Source organism: Mus caroli, unplaced genomic scaffold (assembly GCF_978045245.1).
Source record: "Mus caroli unplaced genomic scaffold, Mus_caroli_1 scaffold_18, whole genome shotgun sequence".
NCBI classification, from domain to species: domain Eukaryota; kingdom Metazoa; phylum Chordata; class Mammalia; order Rodentia; family Muridae; genus Mus; species Mus caroli.
In genome coordinates, this window is record NW_028227273.1 from 67,481,031 (window position 1) to 67,507,940 (window position 26,910).

At 53.4% G+C, this 26,910-nt stretch overlaps 1 protein-coding gene across 1 annotated transcript; it reads right to left on the minus strand.

The window, feature by feature from the left end:
• On the minus strand, nucleotides 1-26,910 carry Neurl1b (neuralized E3 ubiquitin protein ligase 1B). Its single transcript, XM_021149958.2, has 5 exons — nucleotides 26,794-26,910; nucleotides 9,860-10,405; nucleotides 2,745-3,437; nucleotides 920-1,045; nucleotides 1-572 (listed from the first exon to the last, which is right to left on the minus strand). Exons 1-5 carry the CDS (start codon nucleotides 26,822-26,824, stop codon nucleotides 328-330), a joined length of 1,641 nt encoding a protein of 546 aa, XP_021005617.1. The 5' UTR covers nucleotides 26,825-26,910; the 3' UTR covers nucleotides 1-327.

Here is a 26,910-nt window from a genome sequence, read left to right on the forward strand (position 1 = left end):
CCAACCCCAAAGAAGCATTGCACAGACAGAGGGTACCCTTTCCCAGCTGAAGGTCACCAAGAGGCAGGTGATCTGCCAGGCAGTTCCTGAGCTGAATCCTGGGACAGGCTTTTGGGGGTGATGTGTGTTTGAGCCAGAAGCAGCAAGTATTTGCCTGGGCTCTGGCCCCCAGGGCCTCATCTCCATACCTGTCCTGCCTTGCTCATCACTGCGGAGTGGCAGACAAGAGATGGCTCCTGACCCCAGGCTCCCTGATAGCCATGGTGTCGCCCACCTAGCAGGGGCTTTCAGAAAGGTGACCTTGCCTTGGCCGAGCCAGTTGCACGGCTACGGCCTGTAGATCTTGATAACATCCTTGATGGGCCGCCGGCAGATGGGACAGCAGGCCCGTGCCTGCCTTCGGAGCCGCAGGCCGCAGCTGTGACACAGGCACATGTGTCCACACGTGTAGATGACCGTGTCCACCTCGCTGTCGAAGCACACTGTGCACTCTCCATTCCTGCTGCCTGTCGGCTCGGGTGCAGAGAAGGCTGGGGACACTGGGGGACTCAGTGGGGAGCTGGGGGCTGTCACTGCCAGAAGGGAGATAGGGTTTCATTAATGGTGTGGCTCTCAGAAGGACTCTGAATGTAGCATTCCCGTGGTGGCAATGGGCACAGTCCCATCTTTGTTTACATTTTGAATTTTACCCGTTTTTGATAGTGCTGTCTCACAAAGCACAAAGATAAACTGCCTTCATCAGCAGCCTTTGGGCTTCTGATTCTCTCTATTTATTCACCCACTGAGCACAGCAGAGAAGAGCAGATGCAATGGCAAACACCGCTGGCCTGCTCGGCCAGCAAAGGCCAAGGTCACGGGCACAGCCAGAGGACCCATGTCATGAGGAAGTCCTGCCCCTCCGGGTTCTGTGTTTCCTTACCCAGAGACGATTCTGATGCTGAGGATGACTGGTTGACGCTGAAGGTCATGTCTGAATCGCTGTCATCCTGGGAGCCACTGAAGGACCCTGATGGCGTCATGGTCTCAGAACTGGACTGTAGGGTACCTAGGAGTCAAACAGACTCTATTAGGGTGTGAGAGAGAGGCACAGGCTCTAGTGATGGATGAGGTGACTATCCGGGGTTCTGTGGATGTCTGTGCTCTGCCTCCTATTTAGGTGCCTTCACAGGTATGGCTATAGCTCTATTATAAGATATAACATAATATATTGTATATGATTCATACGCTATATAATATATGCATACTTTAGCTGTTATAGCTCCTATTTCAAAAACAGCCTTGGGATGCTGGGCCAAACCCAAAGAACCTTCCATTCGTTAATCCCACTGTGATGCGAGGAAGGGCATAACTCAAGCAAGGCTACCACGCTGCTGCCATTAGAACTATTGGTAAGGAAAGGCTCATGCCACTGAAGGTAGGCTTCCAACGGAGAAGCCTCTCGGAGGCAAGGCCTGAGTGTGGAGCCAGCAGAGGCTCATCCTGGGGGTGCACACTCATCATACAGACCTCACTTTCCTGAGTCCGTCAAGGGACTCCCAGATTTCTGAGCTGCTCTCCACGTTTTGCTTGGGGCACTAGAATGGGGTTTTGTCACAGTTACCGGATTCCAGACTCTGAGGGCACCTCTCCCTGCCCAAGCTCAGCGCTAACTCAGAAAATAGGTCCTTTCTCAGGAAGACGAGAGCTGCTGCTTTTACTCCATTTGAAGGAAGGACAACTATCATAGTAGCACCTTGGAAAACTTGTCTCAGGCCGAAATCTTAAACTAGGTGGTTCAACAGCAACAGCAACTGTAAAAAGCTCAAAACATCCTAGCCAAACCCTACAGACACCTGCTTCTCCTTCAGACACCCAGGCTGTGGTGTTACGGCACGCTGTGTCAGACACCTGTTGAAGCCCTTCCATCCCATGGCAACCTCACTCTCTTTCACCCAGGGCACTGACCCCCAGGAGAGTGGGATGTGCCCAGCTCTTCAGGGCTGTGTGACTCTTGGATGGTAATCTGCCTTTCTGTTGTCTTACGTTTAGACGGGGGTAGTCATGTGGATTCACAGGCCATTAGGAGCATCAAGGCCAACGCGGTGGCATGGTGACTCTTTCTGCTATAAGCTGGACTGTGAGCGTGGCGTTATGCTCTCTGGGAAGACTTCCCTGACCACTGCACTCAGTCCCCCAAACTTGCCTCTACTGTAGTGGCAATGTCACACCGTGTAGCTGTCCCTATCAGCTTGTCACATGAAGCAAGTGGGTATCCTGTCCTCTGCTGGCCTGGCCCACAGCTTCTGTCCTTTGTCTATGTTTGCTAAGAGCAAAGACAAAGCCGGGCGGCCCGAGGCCAGCCTGGTCTACAAAGTGAGTTCCAGGACAGCCAGGGCTACACAGAGAAACCCTGTCTCGAAAAACCAGAAAAAAACCAAAACAAAACAAAAAAACCCCCCAAAACAAAACAAAACCAAAGACAAGAATTGTCTCCAAAGGCTCAAGCCTTCCCTCCACTCTCTGCACTAGCGATGCTTCTCTTGCATATGCCAGTGAATTTCCCTCGTCTTTTACAGTAATTTTGTTATTTTTTAAATTTTATTTATTTATTTATTTATTTTTTAAAAAAATCCTAGTGAGATAAAGGAAATAAAAATAAGTAAGTAAATAAATAATAAAGGAAATAAAACCATCTTCCAGCCAAGCCCTGACAGCAGCTGTCTTCTACAGGGATCTCTTATTGGGGACCCCCGGTGCACACTCACCCAGGAGACGCAGCTGGCCCGCCACACCGCCGCGTACCGCGAAGAAGGCCCAGAGCGCCTGTGAGGTGTCCACGCACAGCAGGCGTCCCCGCGGGCGCCCGTTCACCGCCAGCAGGACGTCGCCGCCGGGTCGCAGCGTGAAGCTGAGCGCGTCGCCTCCGCTGGGCACGGGCCCAGCGCGCGCCACCACCCAGTATTCCTTGCGGTCCAGCAGCGCAGCGGGATCGGCGGGCAGCTCGGATGGCCGCAGCGCGCCAGGATCGCAGGACGTGATGCCGAAGGCCACGGCCGCGGGTGCCGCCAGCCCCGGGCGCCCCACTTCCACGCACAGGCTCTCCCCTGGCCGCAGCGGCCGCTCGGAGAACACGAGCGTGCGGCCGCCGTCGGGGCGGGGCGCGCAGGCTAGCCTGCGGTCGGCGGACAAGCTCACGTCGGGTCCGCGCGTGGCGTGGAAGCGCAGCTCGGCGTCCAGCAGCGCGGGCGATGAGGCGGGCCTCGCGCGTTCGCGGGCCACGCACGGGACCGCGGCGTCGGGACGGCCGAGAGCCAGGTGACCCAGCTTGGCCACCACCTGGTTGTTCTCCAGCTCGTTGTTGTCGAAGTTGGCAGCGTCGTGGCTGCCAGGAGGGGGGCAGGCGCTGAGGCGAGCCTGGCCCAGGCGCAGGGGGGTCAGCGTGTCAGCGAAGGTGCTTTCTATGGGACAGAAGAGAGGTATCAAGAGGCAATTGGCACCCAGGACCTCAAGCCTCAGACCTGGTCCCTTAAGCCCTAAGGGCACTGGACTCCAGTTGCCCCTGACCTGCAACCTCAGATCCTGCACACTACCCAGATCCACCGACCTCCAACCTCAGGTCTAAAATCCTACACCCCTGATTCCCTCTACCTCTAACTTCACAGTCCGTAACTCCCAAACCTCAAAACCTGGAGCTTACATTGCCAAGCCCTGCAACCTCAGAAATGCGACTCTAGACTCCGGCTCCTCTAGATCTCGTATCTCAAACTTCAGGCCCTACTCAGATCACAGACGGGTCAGGCAGAACCCCATTGCCCTAAATGTAAGGCCCTGGCCCCCAGATCTGCCTGACTTCTGATCCCTAGCTCCCCTGGATCTCACCCACGCTCTTCCTGACCTCAGACTTCCATCCAGGTTACCCTGGCTTTATGGCTGCAGGTGGCTGGACTGGCTTGTGTTCCCTGAGCCTCCAGCCTTGTTATACCCAACCTCCCACTGCTTTGGAAGGGCCTTCTTTCCCTCCCATCTCCACCCTGCTTCCTCTTTCCTCCCGCCCTGCCCTGCCCGTTCTTGAACTTGTGATCTTCTGTCTTAGTGTTCCAAGTTCTGGAGTTCATGCACCATGCCTGACTTCTTGCCTCTTCCTTTGTCCTTTTCTCTCTCTCCCTCCAGAGGTTTTCATACATTTGCACAGCTGGGCATTGGAAGTTCCTTTATTGTTTCCCTACTTAAAGCAAAACATCAACCTAAAGAGCAAATCCTACACTGGGGCCCTAGCCTGTGGCAGGCTAACCTGAGCTCGCGGATCTCATTGACTACAGCAACCGACAGGCATGAACTATCACTACGGCCATTTAGCATGGGAACGGAGGCACAGAACCCACGCTGTCTTGTCTAGATTCAGGGTTCTTTACCACAATGCCACCAGGAACAGAAAGGACAGGGCACATGACAGAATGGAGATAGGGGAGGAAAGAGGAAGCGAGGATGCCAGTGTATTGAGTGGGAGGTGCTGTTTGCTGACAGTACAGTACTGGGAGAGCAGGAGTCGGGGAGAGTCAAGAGTTCCATCTAGCAGGCTCAGTGCAAGGCTGGGGTGTCAGAGAGAGGCAGGTAGGCAGCAGGAAGGTGGAGTGTGCATTTGGGAATTCTAGACTTTGCAAAGTCCTCTGGGGTTCCTGTGTTGCGGGCTAGTTTGAGAGGTACTGCAGGTTCTGAGGGGCAGGGATCTGGGTGCCCCATTGGAAGTGCTGGTCCCCAAGGTGAATGCTGGACTGAAGAGTTACTCAGTCCTGCGAGAATAGGTTGTAATGAAGAGAGCAGGCCTGACCACCGACTCTCCGGCTTCTGGTTTCACTATGCTATATCTCCTGCTTGTTGCTCCTGTCGCCCCGATGGCAGCTCCCAGAGGCCCTGCAGCCGGCACACCATGCTTTTCTGGTGAAGCCTCAAGTATTTTGTTGCAGTAGACAGAAGCGAGGCTAACATGGAAGTTCAGAGATGGCATCCACGTCCTGCTCATGTCCTCGGATCAGGGGACATTGTCTTGCTTTATGACAGCTTGTTCAAGTCTACAGCTGTTTATACATATGCACACATAACTATCTTCAGATTGTGTTACACATACACATACATACACCCAACCACACCCTGTGTGACTCTAAGAGCTGAATATATATTTAAAATATGTTTATATGTACTTTTAAAACATTTTTGTTGTTTTTATGTTCATGTGTGGTTTTGTGTGCGTGTGTGTGTGTGTGTGTGTGTGCGCGCGCGTGTGTACTATATACCTGATACCCACAGAAGCCAGAAAAGGGTGTTGGATACCCTAAGATTGGAATTACAGATATTTGTGAGCCACCATGTGGGTGATAGGAATAGAACCTGGGTTCTCTGGAAGAGCCGCAAGTGCTCTTAACTGCTTGAGCAATTTCTTCAGCCCCATGTGCACTGCCTTTTGCATGTGTTTTATGTGTGCTGTCGTACACAACTCAAGAGAATGAGTGCACCCAGCACAAAATCCAGGGCCTTCTATCTCAGCAGTAGAGGGCCTGTGGTCTCTACAGTCAGGTACATGATGCTTTGCAAGGCCTATGGAGGACTACTGCTCTGGTTTCTGTACCCACACCCAGATTTCCTTGGTGAGAACAGCCCACCCTCACTGTTATCACCTGAGGAGTTGGGGTCTCTCTACCTGGTCAGTCACTACTACCCAACCCCATGCCTACAGCCACAAGTCGAGAGATGGGGATGTGAACCATAATGCATGGGATGAGGCCAGTAAGTCTTGAGACCCAGAAAAGCAGCTGGTAGGCCAGAGGACTGCTACAGCAGGTGGCCCTTTGTTTGGCCCACAGGATAGCCAAGCTGAGGAGGAAGCAGGAGGGAGAAGGGAAGATGCCTCCCCAGGCTCCACCCTTTGCCGCTCACTGCTCACCGCTGTGACCCTTTCTTCCTTAAATAATATGGAAGCAACTGAGTATTTCAGACTGTCTAGCCTGTGATGACATGGCTTTGGTGTGATATTTGTTTAATCTGACCGAGACATTGGGCAGAGGAAGGATGGGAGCCACTCAGACTCACACCTTTGTGCCAGGAAGAGGGATGGTTCTCCTCCAGCCAGCATCCCTGGGCCCCTCTGTGTTCTGGCATGCCAGTGTAACTTAGCAGATGTGAGCCTCAGTTTCCTTAGCTGCAGGCTGTCCCAGGGTGCACTAATTGGTAACTCAGTCCTGATGTATGTGGCATAAGCCAATGATCATAAATATAAATATAATGAGTGCTAAAGGAATCAAAGTGACTGACTAGTGAGGAGGGGCAGGCACCCAATGCAAAGGGCTTCCTCAGAACGACAGCAGGGCCAAGCTGCAGGCTGTGCCACCTGAGAACCTTGGGTACGCTGGGTGCTGGAAGCCAGCTCTGCTGTCATTGGCTTAGGTGAAGCCTAAACAGATACTTTCCATATCTCCTAGGGGACTCCGTGTACAGCCAGGGCTGAGAGCTTTGGAGCCAAATACAGACAAATCCGGTCTTGCAGACCAGGAGCTTCAGGACTGGTCACTTTCCTTCTTAGAACCTGGCTTCTCCACTCCGTGGGGAACTGCACCCTGGACCTAGCTCGTCCAGTGTAGCTGGACCCATTGCAGAAGATGCACGGCGTACATTTCCACCAGGCCAAAAGCTGTGTGCATCCTGTAGGCCCCTTTGACTTGAGTTCTGGAGCAGTGAAGGCAGTCCCAGGCCTGTGGTGCTAGATGAAATAAAGCCTGCACACACTGGAATTTTAGATAAACAAATCGGTGGGTATGAGCATGTCCCAGATACTGCCACAGAATGTGCTGGTGCTACGTTTTCTGTTTTGTTTCTCTTACGTTCAAATCTAAGTAGGTGGCCTGGATTTTTATTGCTCCATTTGACAGCCCTACCCCGACATCATCCTTGGGTCTTGCTTCTCAGGCTTGACTCAGGTATGAGAAGAGAGGGGGTGATAAGGGGGTACTGGGTGATGTTTTTGGGGGGAGGATTTCATGGCTGAGAATTTTAAAGCAATAAATTACTTCCCCAGAAGTCTAGAGTACACAGAGCAAGCTAGACACTGAGCTACCTACTGGTGGGACCTGGGGTACCTCTCTCCCCAAACCAAGTTTTCCCAGGGGTCTCTCGGGGTTGTACGTTACACTATCCCACACCTGTTGCCTGTTTTAAATATTAAGTCATGGTAGCTCAATATCCATTTATTTACTGGTATTTTTAAAAAGTTTTATTCAGGGCTGGGAATCAAAAACTGGAGCCTTGAGTGCTGGGTAGTGCTCTGTCATAGAGCAACAGCCACAATTGAGACAGAGTCTCACTATGTGGCCCTGGCAGGCCTGGGACTTTTCTATGTGAACCAGGCTGGCCTTGAACTCACAGACATGCACCTGCCTCTGCCTCCTGGATGCTGGGGCTAAGGGCATATAGTGACACACCAGGGTCTTCTTATTTTTACTATCCCCCCACCCGGGGCAAACCTAATTAACTTTGGAAGAGAAAAGAAAGAAAACATTACACAGATTGTTACTAACCCCTGGCTACTTCTGGGGCATTACCTGGGCAGTCTGTGAACCAAGATTTTCTAGGGTGGTGTGTCCATCCCCAGAAATGGTTGGTCTCTAAAACCCCCTCATTCCCCAGTTATCTATTTACCCAGATATAACCATTATCAACTTGCTTTCCCCATGGGAAAGAAAAGACACCCATCGCACCAGAAGCTTCCAGCACATAAGCCTGGAAATGTTCTTGTTGCTCTTTTTAATTGTACACAGGCCTGGGGTGGAGAGCTAGCTCAGTGGTTAATAGCACTTACTGCTCTTGCAAAGGGCCAGGTTTAGTTCCCAGCATCCACATGGTGGCTCATAACTCCCATTCCTAGTGACCTGACTCCCTTTTCTGGTCTCCACCACATGCACACGTGTGATGTAGGTACATACATTCAGGCATGCCCTCATACCCATGAAAAAAAGCAACACAATTGCATGTGTTGTGGGAAGGGAAATGTGCCCATGACCCCACATCCCAGAGACAGAGCTCCTCAACACTCAGTGTCCCTATTACATGTGTGTGTGATCACTGTTCCATGCCAAGGGCATCTCATCAGCTGGCACAGCTCAGGGACAACTGAAAAATAAGGAAACTGAGGCTCAGGTTTGTTTTGTTACATGGGGGGCTCTGCTCGATTCTCCCTAAGGGTCACAGAATACTGTGGGGGTGGTGATGATGCTGCTGATGGTGGTGGTGGTGTGGATGCAGGTTTGCTGACTGAGAAAATGAGAGTAGGGGTCCTGCGTCTCCTAGGTGTATCCAGACTCATTCTGTCATCAAGGCCCGGCTTCCAATCTGTATTTTTAAAACATCCTCACCTACTTGCACTGTTCATGTGTGGTTGTGGTTTCTTGTCTGCTCACAGAGACGTGGGTTGGAAAGTCAGACATGATTGCTTCCCATTTCTACAGGGATAAAGGGTGGTGGGAGATCTGGGAGGCGTAGGAAAGCTGAGGTTTCTGAAACCTTCATGGAAAACCTTTAAGGGAAAAGGGTGGGCAGGGGTGTGGTTAATGCCCAAGGGAGGCCCTGGCATGGAGCAGAGCTCTTCACAGCTCGGTCTGCCTGAACTGCCTGAACCCGGGACACAGGCCCCGCCCACACACAAGAGAGCAGGTTCTTGCTTTCCAGCTGCTTGTTCAATTCAGGCAATGCCTCAGGCCACATCCCCTTCAGGCACCATTTCCTATAACCTAACCCTGCAATGATTCCCCTGAACTGATCAGTATCACGAACCTGCTTTACAGTCGAAAAGAACTAAAGTCAGGGAGGGCCCAGCTCTGCACCAAGGCCCCACTGACGGGTGGAGAGCTGGGTCCAGGCAATCATCTTAGCAACTCTCGTGTCCCTGCCTGTTCTAACCACGTAAAACTTCTGTGGCCTCTTTATTTCTGGGGGGGAGAGGAGAGTCAGATCCTGGACCCCAAGTCTGCCTCCCATGCCTAGTGGTGAGGTGGGAGAGGGGGGCTCCCAAAACCAGAATCCAGTCCAAACATTTAGCTATTTATGCCATCTTCTCATAACAAACAAACAAGCCAAGCAATTCCCAGCAACCTCTAGCGCAAAGCACAGGCTATTCAAAGCACTAAGGAGAAAGATGAAAGAGCAGCTACTTCTAGGAAAGAGGTGTCTCAGTGTGGGAAGCTTCAAGCTACAGACAGGTGGGCAAGTCAGTCTGTCTTTCTGTCCATCCTCTCACTTTGCCCCTGTGTACTTCCTTACAGGCAGGTTACATGCAGAGATGTGTCCCCCTTCCCAGAGAAACCTACTCTCCTCACACCTCCCAGGTCTAGGCCGGGTTGTTTCAAGTGCAGGCTACAGGCTCAAAAGAGAACAACTGACTGCCATCCACTGGGGTAGGAGAGATCACACAATGGCCTCCCAAACCCACCCTGAGCCCCTTCACAGTTATCTGGCTCTAGCTGCTGCTGTGTCTGACTGCCCACTGGCACAGGTTCATCTGCAGGGTGAATGAATAAGAGCCAGCAGAGGAAATGCATGCTGGGATTGAGGGGGGCACAACATGAACAAAGGAATGGAAAGAGGGAGTGAATGGAAGCTTAGTGGTCTAAGAGTGATAAACTGGCTAGCCAAGGCATGGACTCTGGGACCAGCTCATGTGGGTTCCCTCCCAGTCCCGTAACAAAAGTACTCTCAGAGCCTCAGTTTCCTCCTCTGGAAATTGGACACCATTGCTTTTGTGAAAATCAAGACACACGAGGCAGCTGGGTGACTCAGGCGAGCCAAGCCCATGGAGCTGTAAACTCTGGGGATGTGCAGGCTATGCCAACAGACCTACCCAGAAGCTGTACTTCGTCCGTGATGCCATAGACGTCGATGAGTGCCCAGAGTGGGCCGCCCACAGCCACGCCGCAGTGGAACAGCACTGGCTCACCATCGTTGACACTGTAGAAGACGCGACCGTGGCGATCGGCCCAGTAGGCCAGCACTGTGTCCCGCAGCGCCAGGTTCTCGGGCAGCGCCTTGGCCCAGTAACCAGGCCGCGTAACCAGGTCGGGGCAGGCGTACTTGGGGATATCCTGTGCGCTCATGAGAGACGGGTCGTGGGCAGTGAAGCCGAAGCGCAGCGCGCCGCTCCAGCCGGGACGCACGGCCACCAGGCGCAGCCGCACCTGCTCGTACAGGCGAATGGGGCGCTGCGTGAAGGTGACTCCGTTGCAGAAGCTGTTCCGTCGCGTGGCCCTGCGCGAGTGGCCGTCCAGACGCACGTTCTTGCCCTTAGCCTGCGCATGGAAGCGCGGCGCCTCGCCCAGGACCGCTCGCCTCTCTGGGCCCGGGCCGTAGCAAGGCCGGGTGGCCAGGAGGCGTGCAGGAGGGCTAGAGTCTGTGGGCAGAGAGGAGGCATGTCAGCGTTAAGAAGTCCTGTGGCCAGGAATTTTATTAACCATTTCCATAAATTCCACCTTAGACTGGGCATACATTTTAAATTCTAAAATTTAGAAGGTTCTGGGCTAGACCTAAGGAACGCCTCCTCCCTGTCCCTAACCATGTCAAATCACGGTACACATTTCACAGATGAGCAAGCCAAGCTTGATGCTGGGTGTGCACTAAAGGGCTTCCCCAGTTTCACATCCAGTTTATGGCTTGAGGTCTGATGACCTCTTCATTCCCAGCAAACTCTCCCAAATCTAGAAGCTTCGTCCGAGGACCACATCTGAGCTGCAGAGTGCCCTGATTCTTGAGCATCAGTGGGGATGTCTAGCTGTTTTCCTTAAAATGCATGTTCAGATCGAGATAGGGATCTAGGGAGCACACATTCTGTTGGGATCCCTATGGCAGCCGGCGCTCCCAGCCTCTGGTGTCTAGAGCTGGACCTCAGCGGCAGCCCTATCACTCTCCCTGCCTGATGTCCTTGTCTACAAACGGGTGTAGTAAACTCCCATCGCTACTGAAAGGCAGTGTGGATCAAATCCCCACATATGTGGGGACACCTGGTGTCTGTCATGGTCCACTGGTAACCATGCCATCTCTCTGTGACTCTGTCCTAGCCAGGACTCTGGTTTTCTCCATTCCCTGATGGTCATAAAGTTAGCTTGTCTAAAATGTACCTTCTGGGGGATTATTTCTGGGGAGATTTTCTCTGAGGGGCATGCTAGGCCGTGAGGGAACAGCTGTCCTAAGAGAGAAAGATTCTCCTCTGAAGAGCTGACAGCCCAAGGACCAAAGTCTGACATGAAATGAGGCATCTGTGTTGGTGGGGTCTACTGCAAGAGAACAGTGTGCTGAGCTGGAGCCGAGACCCTGCGCTGGGGCTTTCTTGGAGAGCCTCTCTGATGGGTGACTAGAGGCAGAACCTAAAGGAAGGGAAAGGAACGAGCGGGTGTAGGGAGAGCGCCAGGCGGGGCAGCAGTGCAAAGACCCAGAGGAAAGAAAGTCTCAATGCAGCAGCCCAGGGCTGGGGAGCAGTGGGGGCGGAGCTTATAGATCCCTGCCTTCACTTTAACCGTTTTACTCTGAGGGAGCTTCATGAGTGGAAGCTCAGAGTTGAGAGGAAGGCTACGCTGGACCTTGGGGCAGGATGGGCTGTTGGGAGAGCCATCGCTTGGACAGGCCTGCTGGACCCAAGGCTCAGCTGTGAGAAAGGCCAGTAGGTGACAAAGAGGAGTCAGATTCTGGATGTGTCTTGATGGCCGAGGAGATACAAAGATTCTAATAAAATTTCCACAGGAATAAAAAAACAAAACAAACCCACAAGATATATTTGCATTGAACATTTAAACAATACTCAACCAATAGAACCCGTTTTAAAAAGGGGGTTGGTTCTTTAGTGTATATTTGAAGAGGAAGCAGAGAGAAGAGGTAGGGGTAGGCTTGTGGTAGGTGTGGCCCAGGGGTGGGGCTTCCATTACACCCCCATGCCCAATAAAGACCTGACCACACCAGGTCCTTGATAAAGGCTAGCTGCTGCCTGCTAGCCTAGCAGTTAGCTACACTGGCTTCTCCGACAGCCTGTTTGCAGATAGGGAAATGGGGCAATGGAGGGACTGCAAGCCCTCAGCTTAGGTCAGTCCCCTCTGTGGACTCTACTAGGCTACTGAAGTGCAGCCATGCAAGTGTCAGGGCCACTATTGGTCCAGGTGGACCAGGCACAGCTTCCAAGTCTGGGCATCAGTAAGAGTCCATCCTTCTCCACACAGACCCTGCAGTCAGTCCCTGCCTCCTATGGTCCCTCCTTCCCCATTACCATGCCCAGCTGCTGGGGAGACTGCATTCAAATCCAGCAGCTGGGGAACAGTCCTGGTGGTTAACCAGTACAGACCTTTCTATCTGGGACAGGCTTTTACTTACAAACGGTGCAGTCACCATGCATCCAGCAAACATCCCAGGGTCGCTTACTCTGTGGTGCTTGTCCCTCAGTCTCCTTTCCATTCTCTCAATAGAGCAACAAGGGCCTGGGCGGGAAGGCTGCGGGAAGTACTCACAGGAGGTCCCGAACTGACACCAGAGAGTGGCAGGCTGTGTTCCTTCCACAGCTCATTCAAGTCTTTCATTTATTCACCCGATCCCTGCTTTCTGCAGACCCCACACAGTGATTGGCATCGCTCCAAAGGAGCATAAAGAAGGCAGCCTCATGGCCCAGCACCCAGGACCTGTAAGTGGCAGTGATATCCACAGAGACAGGTCTTGAAAGATCAGAGGTGGGTGCTGTGAGCCAAGCAGGGACTGGTTGCTGTGGGGAAAGCGAAAGACTGCAGCAGGGGGAGGGGGAGGGCTTAGGGTGCCAAGGCTGGGTAGCCACTGCTGTGAAGGGTTGCTGTATGTGCCATCACTGACCTGGCACTCAGCTGGATGGCCCTAAATGCCAAGCCAAGAGGCTCAGCCCAGGTGGCAGGACCCAAGGGGAGAAGGGGCTGTGTGCAGACTTCCAGCAGACCAGCCTGCGGCCAGTCAGTACTGCCTGTGATGAGAACTACCAAGACCTAAAGAAGTTCACAAGATAAACTCCCAGCAAGCAGGATGCCCAGTGTCAGCCATGAATGAGCAGGGTCAGTACACACAAGCAGCCTTGGGACTACAGCTTTCGCCGGTGCCCAAAGACCAAGGTCCTGCCTCTGCTGAATTCTCCAGGAAGCTCCAATGGGACTCCACGGCAAAGCCGTCAGAGCACCCAAGTGCAGCGTGAGTGTGGTTGACTGTACTTCTCTTCCGGCCCCACGCTCTCTGTGCACCGGTCCTATCTGACCATCACAGCCCCTCACCAAGCAGCCCGGGAGGCTCAGCAGCTGTTAATGGAGCCCAGTCTGATGACTCAGGCAGGGAGGCAGGCGCAGAGATGGGGAGATGCATCCTCTGTGACTTTCAGGCACGGTCCCTGCAGACCCCACTGTGCTTGTGGACAGCAGGCATCCAAATGCCTTAGGCTGACATATTTGTTTAATTTTGATTACATGGTTCAACTTCCTTCAGGGAACGAGAGATAAACACTCTGCACACACACACTGAAACCAGAGACCCGGTGAGAGGCAAAGAAAACCAGAGTGATGGGCAGGATAGAGAGTTAGTGTGCTCTGGACACAAACTGAAGACACTTAAAGGCCAACAGGCGTCCTGAGGTGCATCCAACACCTGCTTTGTTGGGCCCAAGGATACGGGAGACTTGAGTTCTCAGGAGGGCCAAGGCTCTACGTACAGCAGTGGGCAACTGTATTCATTCACGTCAACGGGGGCAACAAGAGCTGTGTCCCAGAAAGCTGGGGGCAAGAGATGAATCTTCTCAGCCTAAGCCCACGGCACTGTTCATCTCTGCGCTGGTCCTACCATAAGGCAATGCCCTCTACTCTGCATACTCCCCACAATGGGTGCTTCTCATCATGACTGCTGTTGGCTTTTAAGGGGAATCTTCACCTGCAAGATTACTGTACCCACTTCTGGTAGACAAGCAAGCTCTAGGCAGCCACGACCCACAGTGCATAGCACAGGAGCTAAGGCATAAGTCCCAGCTTGCCGACCCCCTTTCTGCAGCAGTCTGCGCTCAGTCGCTTCCCAGCTTTGCTAAGCCTCTGTTACTGTATACCTAGTCCTGCCCCAGCTCCAGCCTTCCTGGCATGTCATGGTGGGACATCCTGTCACAGCTGCTGAGTTGCAATCCATGAGCACAGAAGTTCTCAGCTGCTGTCACCAAGACCAGATTCAGACACCATCATCACAAGAACGTTCAGCTAGGATGAGGCTTCCAAACCACACTAGGACAAACCCATGACCCTTTGCTCACACAGCCAAGGCCCCAGGCTAGTGACGCCCATCTAGTTAATGTGAGACCCAGTCAGCAGAGGGATTTCTAGAGGTGGGACAGAGCGGACCTCAGCAGCTACCTTGTCATTGACAACAGGGACAGTCTCTGCCTGAACGTCACAGCCAGTAGCGCTGGCCCCACCCAGAGGTATGGGGTTTTCTAGAGTTCACCCACAGGAACGATGCCTGACACCAACCCATGGCAGATTCAGGCTGGAGAGGGCAGATTGGGTGTCTCCAATGCCCAGTCCTGAACAAGCCTAGGAATGATTCTCCTTGGGTGGTTCCTGCTGTGTGGCTCTGGGCTCAGTCTGTGCTTTGCTACTAATCTGCCTGAGAAACCCTGAGCAACCCTTTGCCTCTCAAGGATGTAGCTTTGCCATCTGTAAATGGTGGATGACCGAAGACCTCCACCTTGGGGTGGCTGGCAGGGATGATGGGAACATCCACAGATGCCTCCCAAAGTTCTGGCCCTTAACAGAGAGTTGGCAAATATTCATGTCCTCCATCAAGGTGCAATCAATGGGCAGGCCCTGCCTCCAAACAGATCTCTATTGGCGCCAGAGAGCACTGCCCTGTAGCCATACAGCTTCAATTCAAACCAAGCAGTGTTACGTTTGCTGTGTGACCTTAAACTCCACGCTTAACATCCCTGAGTTTCAGGAAGACCTAAAGACTAATGGAAGTCATTCTGGGAGCCCTTCTGGTCTCGTCTGGAGGATAGCACAGGCTTATGTGATAAGTACTGTGGTGCACATGGTGGAGGTCTGTGAGACATTTAGCTCTTCAGGGTTTCTCTGTGTAGCCCTGGCTGTCCTGGAACTCACTCTGTAGACCAGGCTGGCCTCGCACTCAGAAATCCACCTGCCTCTGCCTCCCGAGTGCTGGGATTAAAGGCGTGCGCCACCACTGCCCAGCTTTAGCTCTTTCTTTAATCAGTGTATTAGGAACACAGTTTCTTCCAGAAGGCCCATAGTTTGGCCAGGAAATGCCACCTCAAACCCTTATGGCTACCTCCACAGACAGAGGCCTGTTCTTACGTCATCGTGTGCCGGGCACAGGTGCACTATGCCAATCCTCCCCAGTCCTCACGCCACTGACCCTCTGATCTATGTCAGGCTGAAGACACGGCACTCACTGCCAGCCATGCTGGAAGCCTCCACAACGCTGGAGCAATGATGGCATTCTGGCTTCACCCAGAAGCAGAGCTTGCCCACCTTTAACAAAAGCAGAGGCTTCGTTGGGAAACCCTGCCGAGCTCCAAAGATGTGCTGGACACAGGTCTCCACACTCGGTCCTGAAGCTGGAAACACCCCTGCGGAGTCACTACCATCCATTTCCAACACGGAAGAGAAACTGAGGCTACGAGGCCAGACTCGGCCTTCCTCCAACCCACCCATCTTCAGGGCAGCTGGCTATATGCTTGGGGAAAGGGCAGTGTGCAATCACAGGCCTCACTGAGAGCAATGAAGGGTGTACAGCCTCCTCTCCCCAGAAACAACCCACACCCCGTGCACACAATCGGACATTCACTTCAGAGGTATCCTGAACCCTTGGATCACCCATCCTTAGATTGTAGACCTTGAACGAGAAATATCTGGTTCAAGAAATGGTTGCTCTAGTACAACATGCAAACCAGTTCTGCAGGCAGCACAAAATAATATAGGATATGCCTGTGTGTGTGTGGGGGGGGCAAGCTTCAGAGATAAGAAAACACACACACACACACACACAACCCTGAGGCTTCCCGCCATACCAAAAGGGCAAGGGACTTGGGTGTCCTTGGCAGCAGAGGAGACCTTTCCATTGGTGGGTTTGAAGTGGCTAGAAAATGACAAACTCGCCCTGGCTCCACTGCCAAACCCAGCAACAGGCGCACAGGGGACTTTGTTCTTGGTCTCACAGGCCTCGCTGGCCAGCACCCTGGGTGGACGAGAGCCAGCCCGCGCTGGAAACCGCCACTGGCCGCCTCCTCTTTGCTCTGCAAACAGCTATCAACACCCAAGAGCCATGGAGGGCTGGGGGTCCCTCAGGGCTGCTGGGGAGAAAGTCTTGTCTGTTCTCTGGGGCCCATGAAGTGTAACTGCCCCCTCAGCTGCTCTGGCTTTGAAGGGAGCCCAGGCAGAGTGTCATCTGGCTGTCCCTCCAACTGTATGTCCCCTTCTTGGCCAGGTTCATTCTTGATGAAAGGACCCAGGAAACGCCAGCCTTATGGGAGCCAGCTTCAGGGTTAAGACCTCAGAGCTGTGAAGGCCAGAGAGAATGTCCCTCATTCCTTCCTTTGCACATCACTTCCTCCACCGCATGACAGCTCCGTAGCATCTACTCTGTGCCAGTGCCTGTGTGGGATGTGGGGTGCGCATCCCAGTGAGTCCCAGAGAGGGCTCCCCTGCTGTCTCCTTCCCCCTAGGAGGTAGATTTAGAGCTGAAAGCAGCTCTAAGGACACACAGACTAACTGCACAGGGAGGTCAGAGGAGCTGTCCATCAGACAGAAGAAGGACTGGCAGATGTGGTTCAGGCAGGGGAACGGGCAGCAGGGAAACCCGGGAGGGGAGAATAAGCAGACAGCATTGGAAGCTTTGGTGGAGCAGGAGGATGCAGAGGGAGTCAAGGGCTGTGTGATAAAGGGTCTTAAAGCCCAGGCAAGGATCGTCAAGAAAGCTTGGGGCTGCTTAAGAGTTTGAAGCTGGACAACGCCCCCAGTGGATCTGCCTCTCTGAAGAATGAAGTGTAAACTGTAACCTTCCTTTATTCCCTGCCTGTTCAAATGGCCCAATAGAAGAGGCAGGAGAAAGGCAGCCAGGATTTTGAACATCGAGTCCAACTGCCGCACCCCCACCCCAGTGGCTCTTCTCCAGGCAGCCCTGGCAGCTGCTCACTGATAAGGGCGGGAGCTGCCCAGGCCTGTGTTTCCCTCTCTTTGCTTTGCAGACAGCCACTCCCCCAACCTGGTGCTCTTAGTGGAGGCTTTGTGCCAGGTGAGCACCTACAGGTTCTCCTAAGAGTTGGGTGTTTGTGCCAACAGACCTACTCAGCGCCTTGAAGGGTGGACATGGAACAGGAGTGGAACAGGCTCTCTAGCACACTCCTCTTCACAGACTCACACTGCAGAGCATGTCCACCCCAGGTCTCGCTAACATCCCAACCTGCAAGGAGAGCATTGCAGATGTAAGTGAGGCCATTGTGGACTTGGCACGGAAAGGGACTCTGACTGGGGCAGGCAGAGTGGCCGTGGAAACCATCCATCAGCTGTTTACAGCCTCAAAAGAAGGTCAGCATTTGGCGGAACTCGGGACGGACAAAGGCAAAGAACCTGAAAAGGGAACACGGTGGCTGTGGAGGGGGGGCTCCCACGGAGGAGGAGCTCCGAGGGAGGGCCTGCAGCCCTGAATGGAGCTAGAGGGACACCTGCTGGAAGGCTGATCCTTTGAACCCAGGCCCACCACCCCAGAGACAGAGGTGGCTGCTACAAGCCCTGCCCCTGAGGAAGAGGACCTTGGAGAGGCAGAGGAACTGCCTAAGCCCCACTGACTGAGGTGGGCTGACAGTGGGGTTCTAAGCAGCCATCTAAAATGGGATCAAGATGCTGTGACCACAGCCTGTGAGGAGGCTTAGCACATAGTAGGCCAGAGTGCGCTTAGTTTTGCACCGCAGGCTGGCTATTTTAGTGTCTCATCGTGCCTACTGCCCTAAGAGGTGAAGGAAGGCCTGTGCTGAGCCTGTGAGAGCCTCCTTCGTACTGGGTTAAGGCTTCCTGCAGCCAATCTATAGGTCAAAACCCATTTCATAAATGGAAAGATGAGACCTAGAGATGGAGAGGGTGTAGCCACCGCCAGGGCACAGGTCAACCACACTTGAGCAAAAGCCCACACTTGTTTCCATGGGACAGGAAGGAGATATTGGGTGTGACAGGGCAACTTAGTCTTAATCTCTCATCTCAACAAATCTGGGGATGCGGATTCTTTGCCTCTAAGCATAAAGGCCACAAATGGAGTCCTACTGTGTGCAGGAGTCTAATTTACTTCTGTCTCTCATTTCCAGAGCTGGAGGAGAGCAGTACCATTGTCACTCTGATCCTAAAGATGACGAGGGGGCAGAAGTTCAGAGTGGGGAGCTAGCTTGTCCGAGGACACACAGCTTACAGGCAGCAGGACAGAGATTTGCACTAAGCACTGCCTCCAAGCCCAGGGCTCTTTCTTATACCTCTCTTGGAATTCTAGCCAAGTCCAACTGTAATTGTTGTAAGACCCTGGGTCCGGCTCCAGACATCAGTGCCCAAATCTGTCAAGAGGGAGATAGAGCCGGGCAGTGGTGGTGCACGCCTTTAATCCCAGCACTTGGGAGGCAGAGGCAGGCAGATTTCTGAGTTCAAGGCCAGCCTGGTCTACAAAGTGAGTTCCAGGACAGCCAGTGCTATACATAGAAACCCTGCCTTGAAACAAAACAAAACAAAACAAAAACAACAACAACAAAAAAAAAAACCAAAAACAAAAAGCGGGAGATAGAGTGAGATGGCACAGAGCCCCCTGGTTCTGAGAACAAAGCCCCCATCTTCCGGGACAGAGTCCTATGCCACAACCCAGACAGACGGAAATTCCAGTCCTCCATCTTGTGCCCTTGAACACCAAGGACCTTGAAGGACAGGAAGCTCCCTTGAGGCCTAAGGAGAGGCTGTCTCCAGTGGAAAGTTACTGAGTCCAGCTTTGGAGGCACAAGGTGGAGCGTGTGCCTACCCATCCCATAAATCTATCATCCTGGGGGGCCAAGGGGAAGCGAGCACATGCCTAAGGGCCATAACTGTGGTATAAACTGGGTGGTGTTGAGGGTGCAAACAAAATGCCCTGGGCCCTCTGCCAGCCCACAGCCAGATTGCCCCCACCTATCCACTTCCCCAAATGGCTTACTCATTAAAGAGCTTTTCCTACCAGTGGGAGGCAAGGTCTGAGGTAGGGTGCTACTAGGCCAGTGGAGTCCCCGTGAGAAGGAATGAGGAAGGATTAGGGTGCTTGGCGGCTGTTCACAAACACCTGCCATTGAGCTGAACCACATAGAGGCTGGCTGAATTAGCTGGAGAGGGTGGTTTCCCATCACCTCCTGTCCTGATCTGTAAAATGGGTCTAACTCCTACAGACAATTAAGGGGACATAAATGCAAGGGTGAGAGAGCCATAGAAAGCATTCCTGGCTCACCGGGGCACCCTATCCCAAGATTCCAGAACAGACTGTCCTCCGAGGATATATGTGACATATGGCTATGGCCACTCCAGACACAGGCATTCATTCCCTCGCCCTTGCACCAGGGGCCTTGACTTGTGGAAGTCCTTCAGCACTAAAATCTGTCTCTCTCGACACAGCAGACCTCTGCCCACACTGCCCTGCATATCATGTCTGAAAGTAGTTCACAGGCAGGTCCTGGAGGCCCCAGCTGCTAATGGGGGACATTTCCAATGGAATGGCAGCTGCATTGCCTCGAAAGCCCCAGGACAGTGCCTATCCTCTGACTGGCTTTGGCAAAGGCTGGGATGTATACTCCAGATATGGCGGCTTCTCAGACAGAAACCCATGGTGAGCCCACCAAGAGCGTGCTCAACTTTCCATGCCTGCAGGTGGGATTCAGGAGAACCATGCAAAGAATGCAGAACTGTTAACTGAGAGTTAACCTGCAGGGGGCACCCTCCTCAACCCAGCAGTCCTCAGGACCATTCCTGCCCTCCAACGTGCAGAAACTGTGTGCCCCAGGGTAAGACACTGTTTCTCTTAGTAGCACTCTCCCACCAGTTACACGTGGCTAACAGCAGTGGCTATTAGGGCCTGTGCTGAGAGTTAAACAAGTTACTGCCTTAGGATAGTGTTTGACTCAGACAGGCTGTTGTACGTTAGCAGTTATTATTGCCCTGTGTCTGACTCCTCTGAGAACACCTGATCCGGGCTCACGGTGGAGCAGTCTGCTGGCTGGGTGGATTCATGACTCTAAGGCCCAAGATGAACACTCTTTTGGTCCAGAGCTAGGCACACCTGGATGGTATCATCGCCTCAGTGTGCCAGGAGAGGGTGTGGCTTGGAAGATCATGCTACTCAACTGGCTGAAGGGGATGCAGAGCACAGATGTGGGTAGATAATCTAGGACCCAGGCCGACACGTCCTTGATAGCCAGAGTGGGGACAGGATGCTCCTGCCTGACATCCAGCCTCTCAGCTTTGCCCACTGAGCTCAGGTTAGCAAAGGTGGGCCTGTGGTGCCGGCTGTGGCGTGGGTATGCAGGTTCCACTGGGCAGGCACATGCACCCTGAAAGAGGCCAGTGTGGAGCCACACCCACCTTTGTGGATGCAGAGCCCAGGGTGCTGGGAGGGGATGTTTTGCTATAGGCAACCGGGATACAGATGAGTCACCTTCAGATGACAGAGAAGGAAAGTCCCAGGATGCTTAGGGTGGGGACAAGGGGCATCCACTTGATAATGGACAAAGGTTCCTGAGGGCAGGCCTGAGGTTGGGTGGCTCACCTGACTCTTCTCAGCCACCTAACCCAGGGCAGGTTTTATTACTGCTCTGAGTCTGTTTCCTAGTCTTGTGCCTTAGCCTTTGCTCCCACTGTCTGCCTCTAGGCTTCTGTTTTACACCCCCAGAGCACAGCACTAAATACAGACAGGAAGTACTGAGTCTTCCCTTTCCACCCAGGGAGGATGAAACAGTCTGACCCTGGCCCTGGTGGGGGAGCTACGGAGTAGATTGCACTCGGTCTGTAAAATCCTTCAACTATCACACCCCTCCCCACAAGTCACCCAATTAGTACTGGCCCCAGACCTCCACAGTTCTGCTCCTGTCTTCTCCCCCAACCTGGGGTCTTTGACCTTGAGCCCTCTGCTTTCAAAGTAACTTTTTCCCAGGATGGAGTACACCTCCTCCAGGAAGCACTCCCTGACTCATCCTCAGGCCTCTCTTGTCACTCACCATCACTACTGTGACTTGCCTGGTGTCTAGTGGATGCACTAGAACCTGACTCCCCAAGACCAGGCTATGGTCCCTGTCCCAGCTGAGTGTGCCAACTGCCCTATCAAAAGCAGGTGCTCTGGAAAGGGCCTGAGAGCCTGAGACCAATGTCCATGTGCCTGAAGGGAACCTTCCAATCTAGCCCTGGATCTGAGGTTGAGACGGATCCAGCCACCTGCCAGCCAGTCCTTATGGCCCCCAGAGGCAAGACTGGGAACTTCTTTCCCGAGTGACAGCCATGACCATGATGGTCTTCTGTCTTGCTTACCAGACCCTACTCAATTGACCCTGCCTTCCTGGGAGCTGCCCCCCATATTCCTGCTTCCCGCTGAGGATCTGGGGTGCAGTGTGGCCTTAGCCTAAGGTCTGGGCTCCAGGCTCTGCCCTCACCTCCCCTGCAGCCAAGTGGCCCCAAAGGCTGTATTCATCAGAGGTACATTTGGCCTGTGACATGGACATAAGCGGACACTCTGGCACTTAGGAAGCCTGGGTTCAAGGCCGGTCTAGACCATACAGAGTGAGAACCTGTCTCCAAAGAATCCTCTTGGACTGTAGAGATGGCTCCCTGGTTAAGAGAGAGCCATTCCCACTCTTGTAGAAGACCAGCCTTTGGGTCCTAGCACCCATAATGGGAAGCTTATGATGTTTCTTCAGCTCTAAGGGGTCTCAATGTTAATCTGGCCTCTGCAGGCACGACACATATGTGGTGCGCACACACACACACACACACACACACACACACACACACGGCTTGGAGAGACTGTTCAGCAGTTGACAGCGTTTGCTGTTCCTCTAGGGGACCCGAGTTTGGTTCCCAGCACCCATACCAGACAGTTTAAAACCACGAGCATTCCAGTTCCAGGGAACCCGACATCTCCGACTTCCAAGGACACCTGCACTAACGTGCACAATCTCACACACATGCATATACATAATTAAAAGAATAAGACATCTTTACAAAATAATCCTTTTATAATGAGTGCATGCTAGTATATTTTCTATGTTGTATCACTAAAGAGCATTTAGTAGCTGGAGCTGACCCATAGTAGACAGGCATATTGGTGGCCCACCTTGGTTTGGGGATAGGGTGGCACTAAGCTGGTCCACGCTACAGGAAGCATGCCGCCCTCTGGTCATGGCATTCAAGCCTGCACCCCATGCTGGGCACATGATAGATGTTGGTGGCCACAGAGTAACTAAAGCATGAAGCCACATGGAGACCCTAAGAGCAAGCAGACACTCAGCTGGACTTCCTTTCGGAGGTAACCTCTTCCAGAAAGCATTCCTAATCACTCACAGTGAGGGAGGGGCAGATGAACCAGATAGGATGAAACAGAAGAAGCCCAACTTGTCTGTCCAGAACACAGACCACTTCTCCACCTTGCATCCATCCACACAGGACAGACCCCAGCTCCTATATCCACTGTCTGCATAGTGCAGCCCATGGCATCCTTACAGGGCCTCACCAAAGGGAACTTGCCCAGCCTACACGGCAACATGTAGGTCTCCAGACAGTTGAAGGAACTTCTGTGGCCTTGAGAGGCTTGGCTCAGATAGAAAAGAAAATGTCAATGACCTGGAGGGAAAGAGGGGTATACATGGCCAAGAGGACAAAGGAAGCTCAACTCAGCTCCACACTGCATCTGAGAGAAGAGGGTACAGAGAAAAGCACCTGTTGGCCTTTCGCTGGCTATGGCAGGGTGACCAAGACTGCTATCTTCCCAGGGGCTGAGAAAGACATGGCTCAGAGACACCAGCAGCTACTTGCTCTGAGAGCACCATCTCAGCAGTCAGACAGGATGCTATGCAGCAAAGTGGCCAAGCAGCTGTAGGGCTCTGCCCAGGTTTGCTTTGTCTAGGAGGGCCTTGTTTGAGGCTGATGGGAAGAGGGGCTCTGTGGGAAGGATCATTCAAAGCAGGGGTGAGTACGCCCCATCTAGACTTAGCAAGCTATGTAGTAGGTTAGGAATCCTCTCTCTGTCTCTGTCTCTTTGTGTCTGTCATCTTTATATCTGTCTCTGACTGTCTCTCTTCCCCCTATGTAAAATGCTTCTGTCCTTGACATTTCTGAGCCTTCATCTTTTATCTGCGAAATCAAAGATAGCCCCTTTGAACACCCGAGTCTGCCATGGCAGCCCAGTGCAGTCTGGGCATAGCTTCTCAACCAAAACTCCCAGACAAGTAACTGGCTATTGAGCAGGCTTGGCCAAGCACTTGACAACTTAATGATTAAACCAAGTCTACAGTTTGAATTTAGCATCTCCTCCAAACAGTGCTACAGGTGAACCCCAGAGGTGTACAGGGAAGGGGCTAGAATGTGCTGGTTGGTACCCACCCCATCCTGGAATGGTACTCCCCCCCCCATTTCTACCCAGTTATTTTCTCCTTATAAAGTCCAGGGGAAGCACAGGACGAGAACAATATTGTGGGGCATTAGGAACCTGATGGATCTTTGTCAGCTAAGTCCCAGCTTGGATGGAGCCTGTGTGGGCTGGCCTTACCTGGTCTCTCTGTGTGGCCCGCCTCGAAACTGGAGGGCACTTTACCTTACGTTGCAGGGTTGAACTGCACCTGGGAAGGGAGGCTGACACACACAGTAGGAGCTCAACAGATGCAACACTTCCTGCTGACCCTTGCTCTCTCCTGGGTCGAGGGTATACATCAGAATATGTTGGTGCAGTTTGAGAGAGCTGCCAAGATTATGAACGCCAACCAAAGGGCACTTCACTTTCTTTGGCATTTCCTTATTATGCCATGTAGCGCACACACCATGTGCATGGTGGAATGCCCAATAAACATTATCTAAACCATGGTGGCATTTAATAAGTGTTATCTGAGCCTCGACTGAGAGGATAGTGCCTGTCAGGAGGAAAAAAAAAAAAACCAACAACGGAGGACTTTGGAGCTAAATAGACCCAGATCTCAATTCTGGCACTGCCAACTAGAGGAGCTCTGTAGGCAAGAACAAGCCATTTGACCTCCAAGAGCCTTGGTTTTTTTGGTTTTTGTTTTTGTTTTCCATTCATCAAATGGGAGTTATGACTCTGCTGGAAGGGGTTGCTGGGAGGACTAAACTCATTCATTCATTCATTCATTCATTCATTCATTCATTCCCCAAGCATCCAAACATCCACTGTGTCCTAGCCCCTACTCAACACACAACAGTGATCAAGCATACATGTGTCACACAGTGACTATGCTCAGGAGAACCATAAAGCAGAGAAAGGGGCCTGGGAGGGGATGACAATGTCAAGACTCAGTCTATAGCAGGGGCCTGAGGGAAGGGAAGGAAGAGAAGGGGCAGCTGCTCGGAGGTCAGAGGGAAACTTGCAGGCAGCCTGCTCAGAGTGTGATCAGAGTGTAGCAGCCTTGAGAGGCGTGCTTGGCTTATGACTTCAGCCACATATGCCGGGAGCCTGGTGAAGAACCCAGGTGCTCAGCAAACGCTAGCCCTCGATTTCCAGTCCTGTGGAATGAACTCCACCCCACACACATGCTCCTTCCCTGAGAAGGAGAGCACAGGCTCCCTCGGGGCCAGCCTGTGCCAAGTACTCCTTCAGCCAAACATACAGGCTCCATATACGCTCCACCACCCGGTTCTGAGCCTGCACTAGGCACTAGGTTCTGGGCCGGGCAAACCAGGGAATGAGACAATCAAGGCATGGAGTCTGTCCTCGCAGAACCCCTAGAGAGTCACAAGAAGACACAGTGATGGTGCAGCACGGTCATACAAACACGAAGCCTTATGAAGGTGTCCCCATTAGGGCAGAGAGTGTAAGGTCCCTGGGAAAGGTGACCAGGGAACCTGGTGGTGAGACAAGAAAGAACAGTCCAGGTGTGAGAGGATGTATAGATGCCAGAAGTCAATGGCAGGTGGATCTAAAAACAATATATAAGTCTGCTTATTTCGGGCATCTGCTATCTGATGTGCCTCCTCACTGAGGGTAGGAGGTTCCCACACAGCATGGGGTGACCTGCCTTGACTCTGAACCTCCAGCCTAGAGTGCTCCACCCACAGCATCAGACTCCAGGGGAATGGGCACCCCAGCAATGTGTGAGCACCTGGTGAGACAGCCTGTCCCTTGCCTTGCTCCAAGTGTGACCCACAGGTGGCAGAATGGCTTTTTTAAAAACCAACCAGAATAGCACAGGAATTCTAGTTGAGTATGTACTGTGTCTCAGTCATGGGCTTCTGTGACTGCCATCTCTGATGAGACCTCAGGTCCCTCCAGATCGGTGGCTGGGTCTCTTCAGCCTAGCAAGAGCCATGTGCACAAGAAGCGGTTATCATTCTGTCTAGTACAGACCCAGGTTCCAAAGCCACCTCTGAAGCTGACCAGCCTGTGACTCCACCTGGCTGACCTTAGGAATGATCCAGTGAAAGCCACTTAGGGGCTTGTTAGTAGAAGGGGCTGTCTCTCTTCTCAGTGGTCTTTGGGTCGCAGGTTGGCCCAATCCCTTCCAGAAGAGACAACTCTATTAGGATATCTGCTGGAGGAAGGGCTGTGGGGGTGTCAGAACAGAGATGGGGTGTCAGCTGGGCTGTGCTAAATCTGACCTACAGCCAACTTGCTTCTTCTCTGAACTACCCTCCCCCAACACACACACACACACAGACACAGACACACACACACACACACACACACACAGAGAGAGAGAGAGAGAGAGAGAGAGAGAGAGAGAGAGAGAGCGCCTTTGCTTGAGGATGCTGCGAATGCCCAGTTTTATGCCCAAACACTTCTGAAGACTTGGGACACAGTGGGGGTGAGGGGCGGGGCAGACAGGCTGACAGGGCCCATGCAGTCTCCCACCACTGCCTGTCACCGGGTCATTTCTCCTGTTCTGAGCTTAAACTTCTTGTGTAAAATCGGGATGCCTTTTCTTAGGAGGACGATTCTTTGCAGACAGGCTGTGACAGCCTCGGCGCGCTGACATGTTCCACCATCACTAGGTATTTTCAGCGAGGCGTGGCGTCCCCCGGCCTCCGCACGCCCGCCCCACGCCCCTCGCCCACCGCCTTTCTCGGGTCTGGGAAATTCTAGGGCGCTTTTAACTAGGGGGCGATGCGCCCCGCAGCAATGGCTCAGATGGGGCTGGGAGGGCCCCCAACAGAACGGACACCCGAACGGGGCGCAGCCGGGCGCGCGTGGGAACGCCGCCAAGAACTAGCACGTGTGCCGGGGGCGCCTGCGGGCTGTACGCGGAGACCCGGGACACCCGCGCCCTGCAGCCCCCCTGAAGGGTTCCGGCCGGGGGAAGCCCCGATACCTCCCTCCGGCTCGCTCATTAGCGACCTCCGGCTGGAACAAAGGCGTGGGGCGCACGGCCAAGGCCAGAAAAACCAGGAGGGGTCCGCACATCCCTGCAGGGGTGCGGCTCCGGGGCTCGGGCTCCGGCAACCAGGCTCTGGCTTGCACCCCGGCTCCGCGGCTGCGACGACCCGGGGAGGACCAGGCGCTCCGCGCCACTTCGGGGCGCGGCTCCGGGCGTACCTGGCAGGGTCCGGTGCACCGTGTTGCCCATCGCTACTCCGAGACTCGCGGCGCGGGGCTAGCTGGGCGGGCCGGGGGCCGCGGCCGGGCTGCGGGGCATTGCCGCTGCACCGGCGA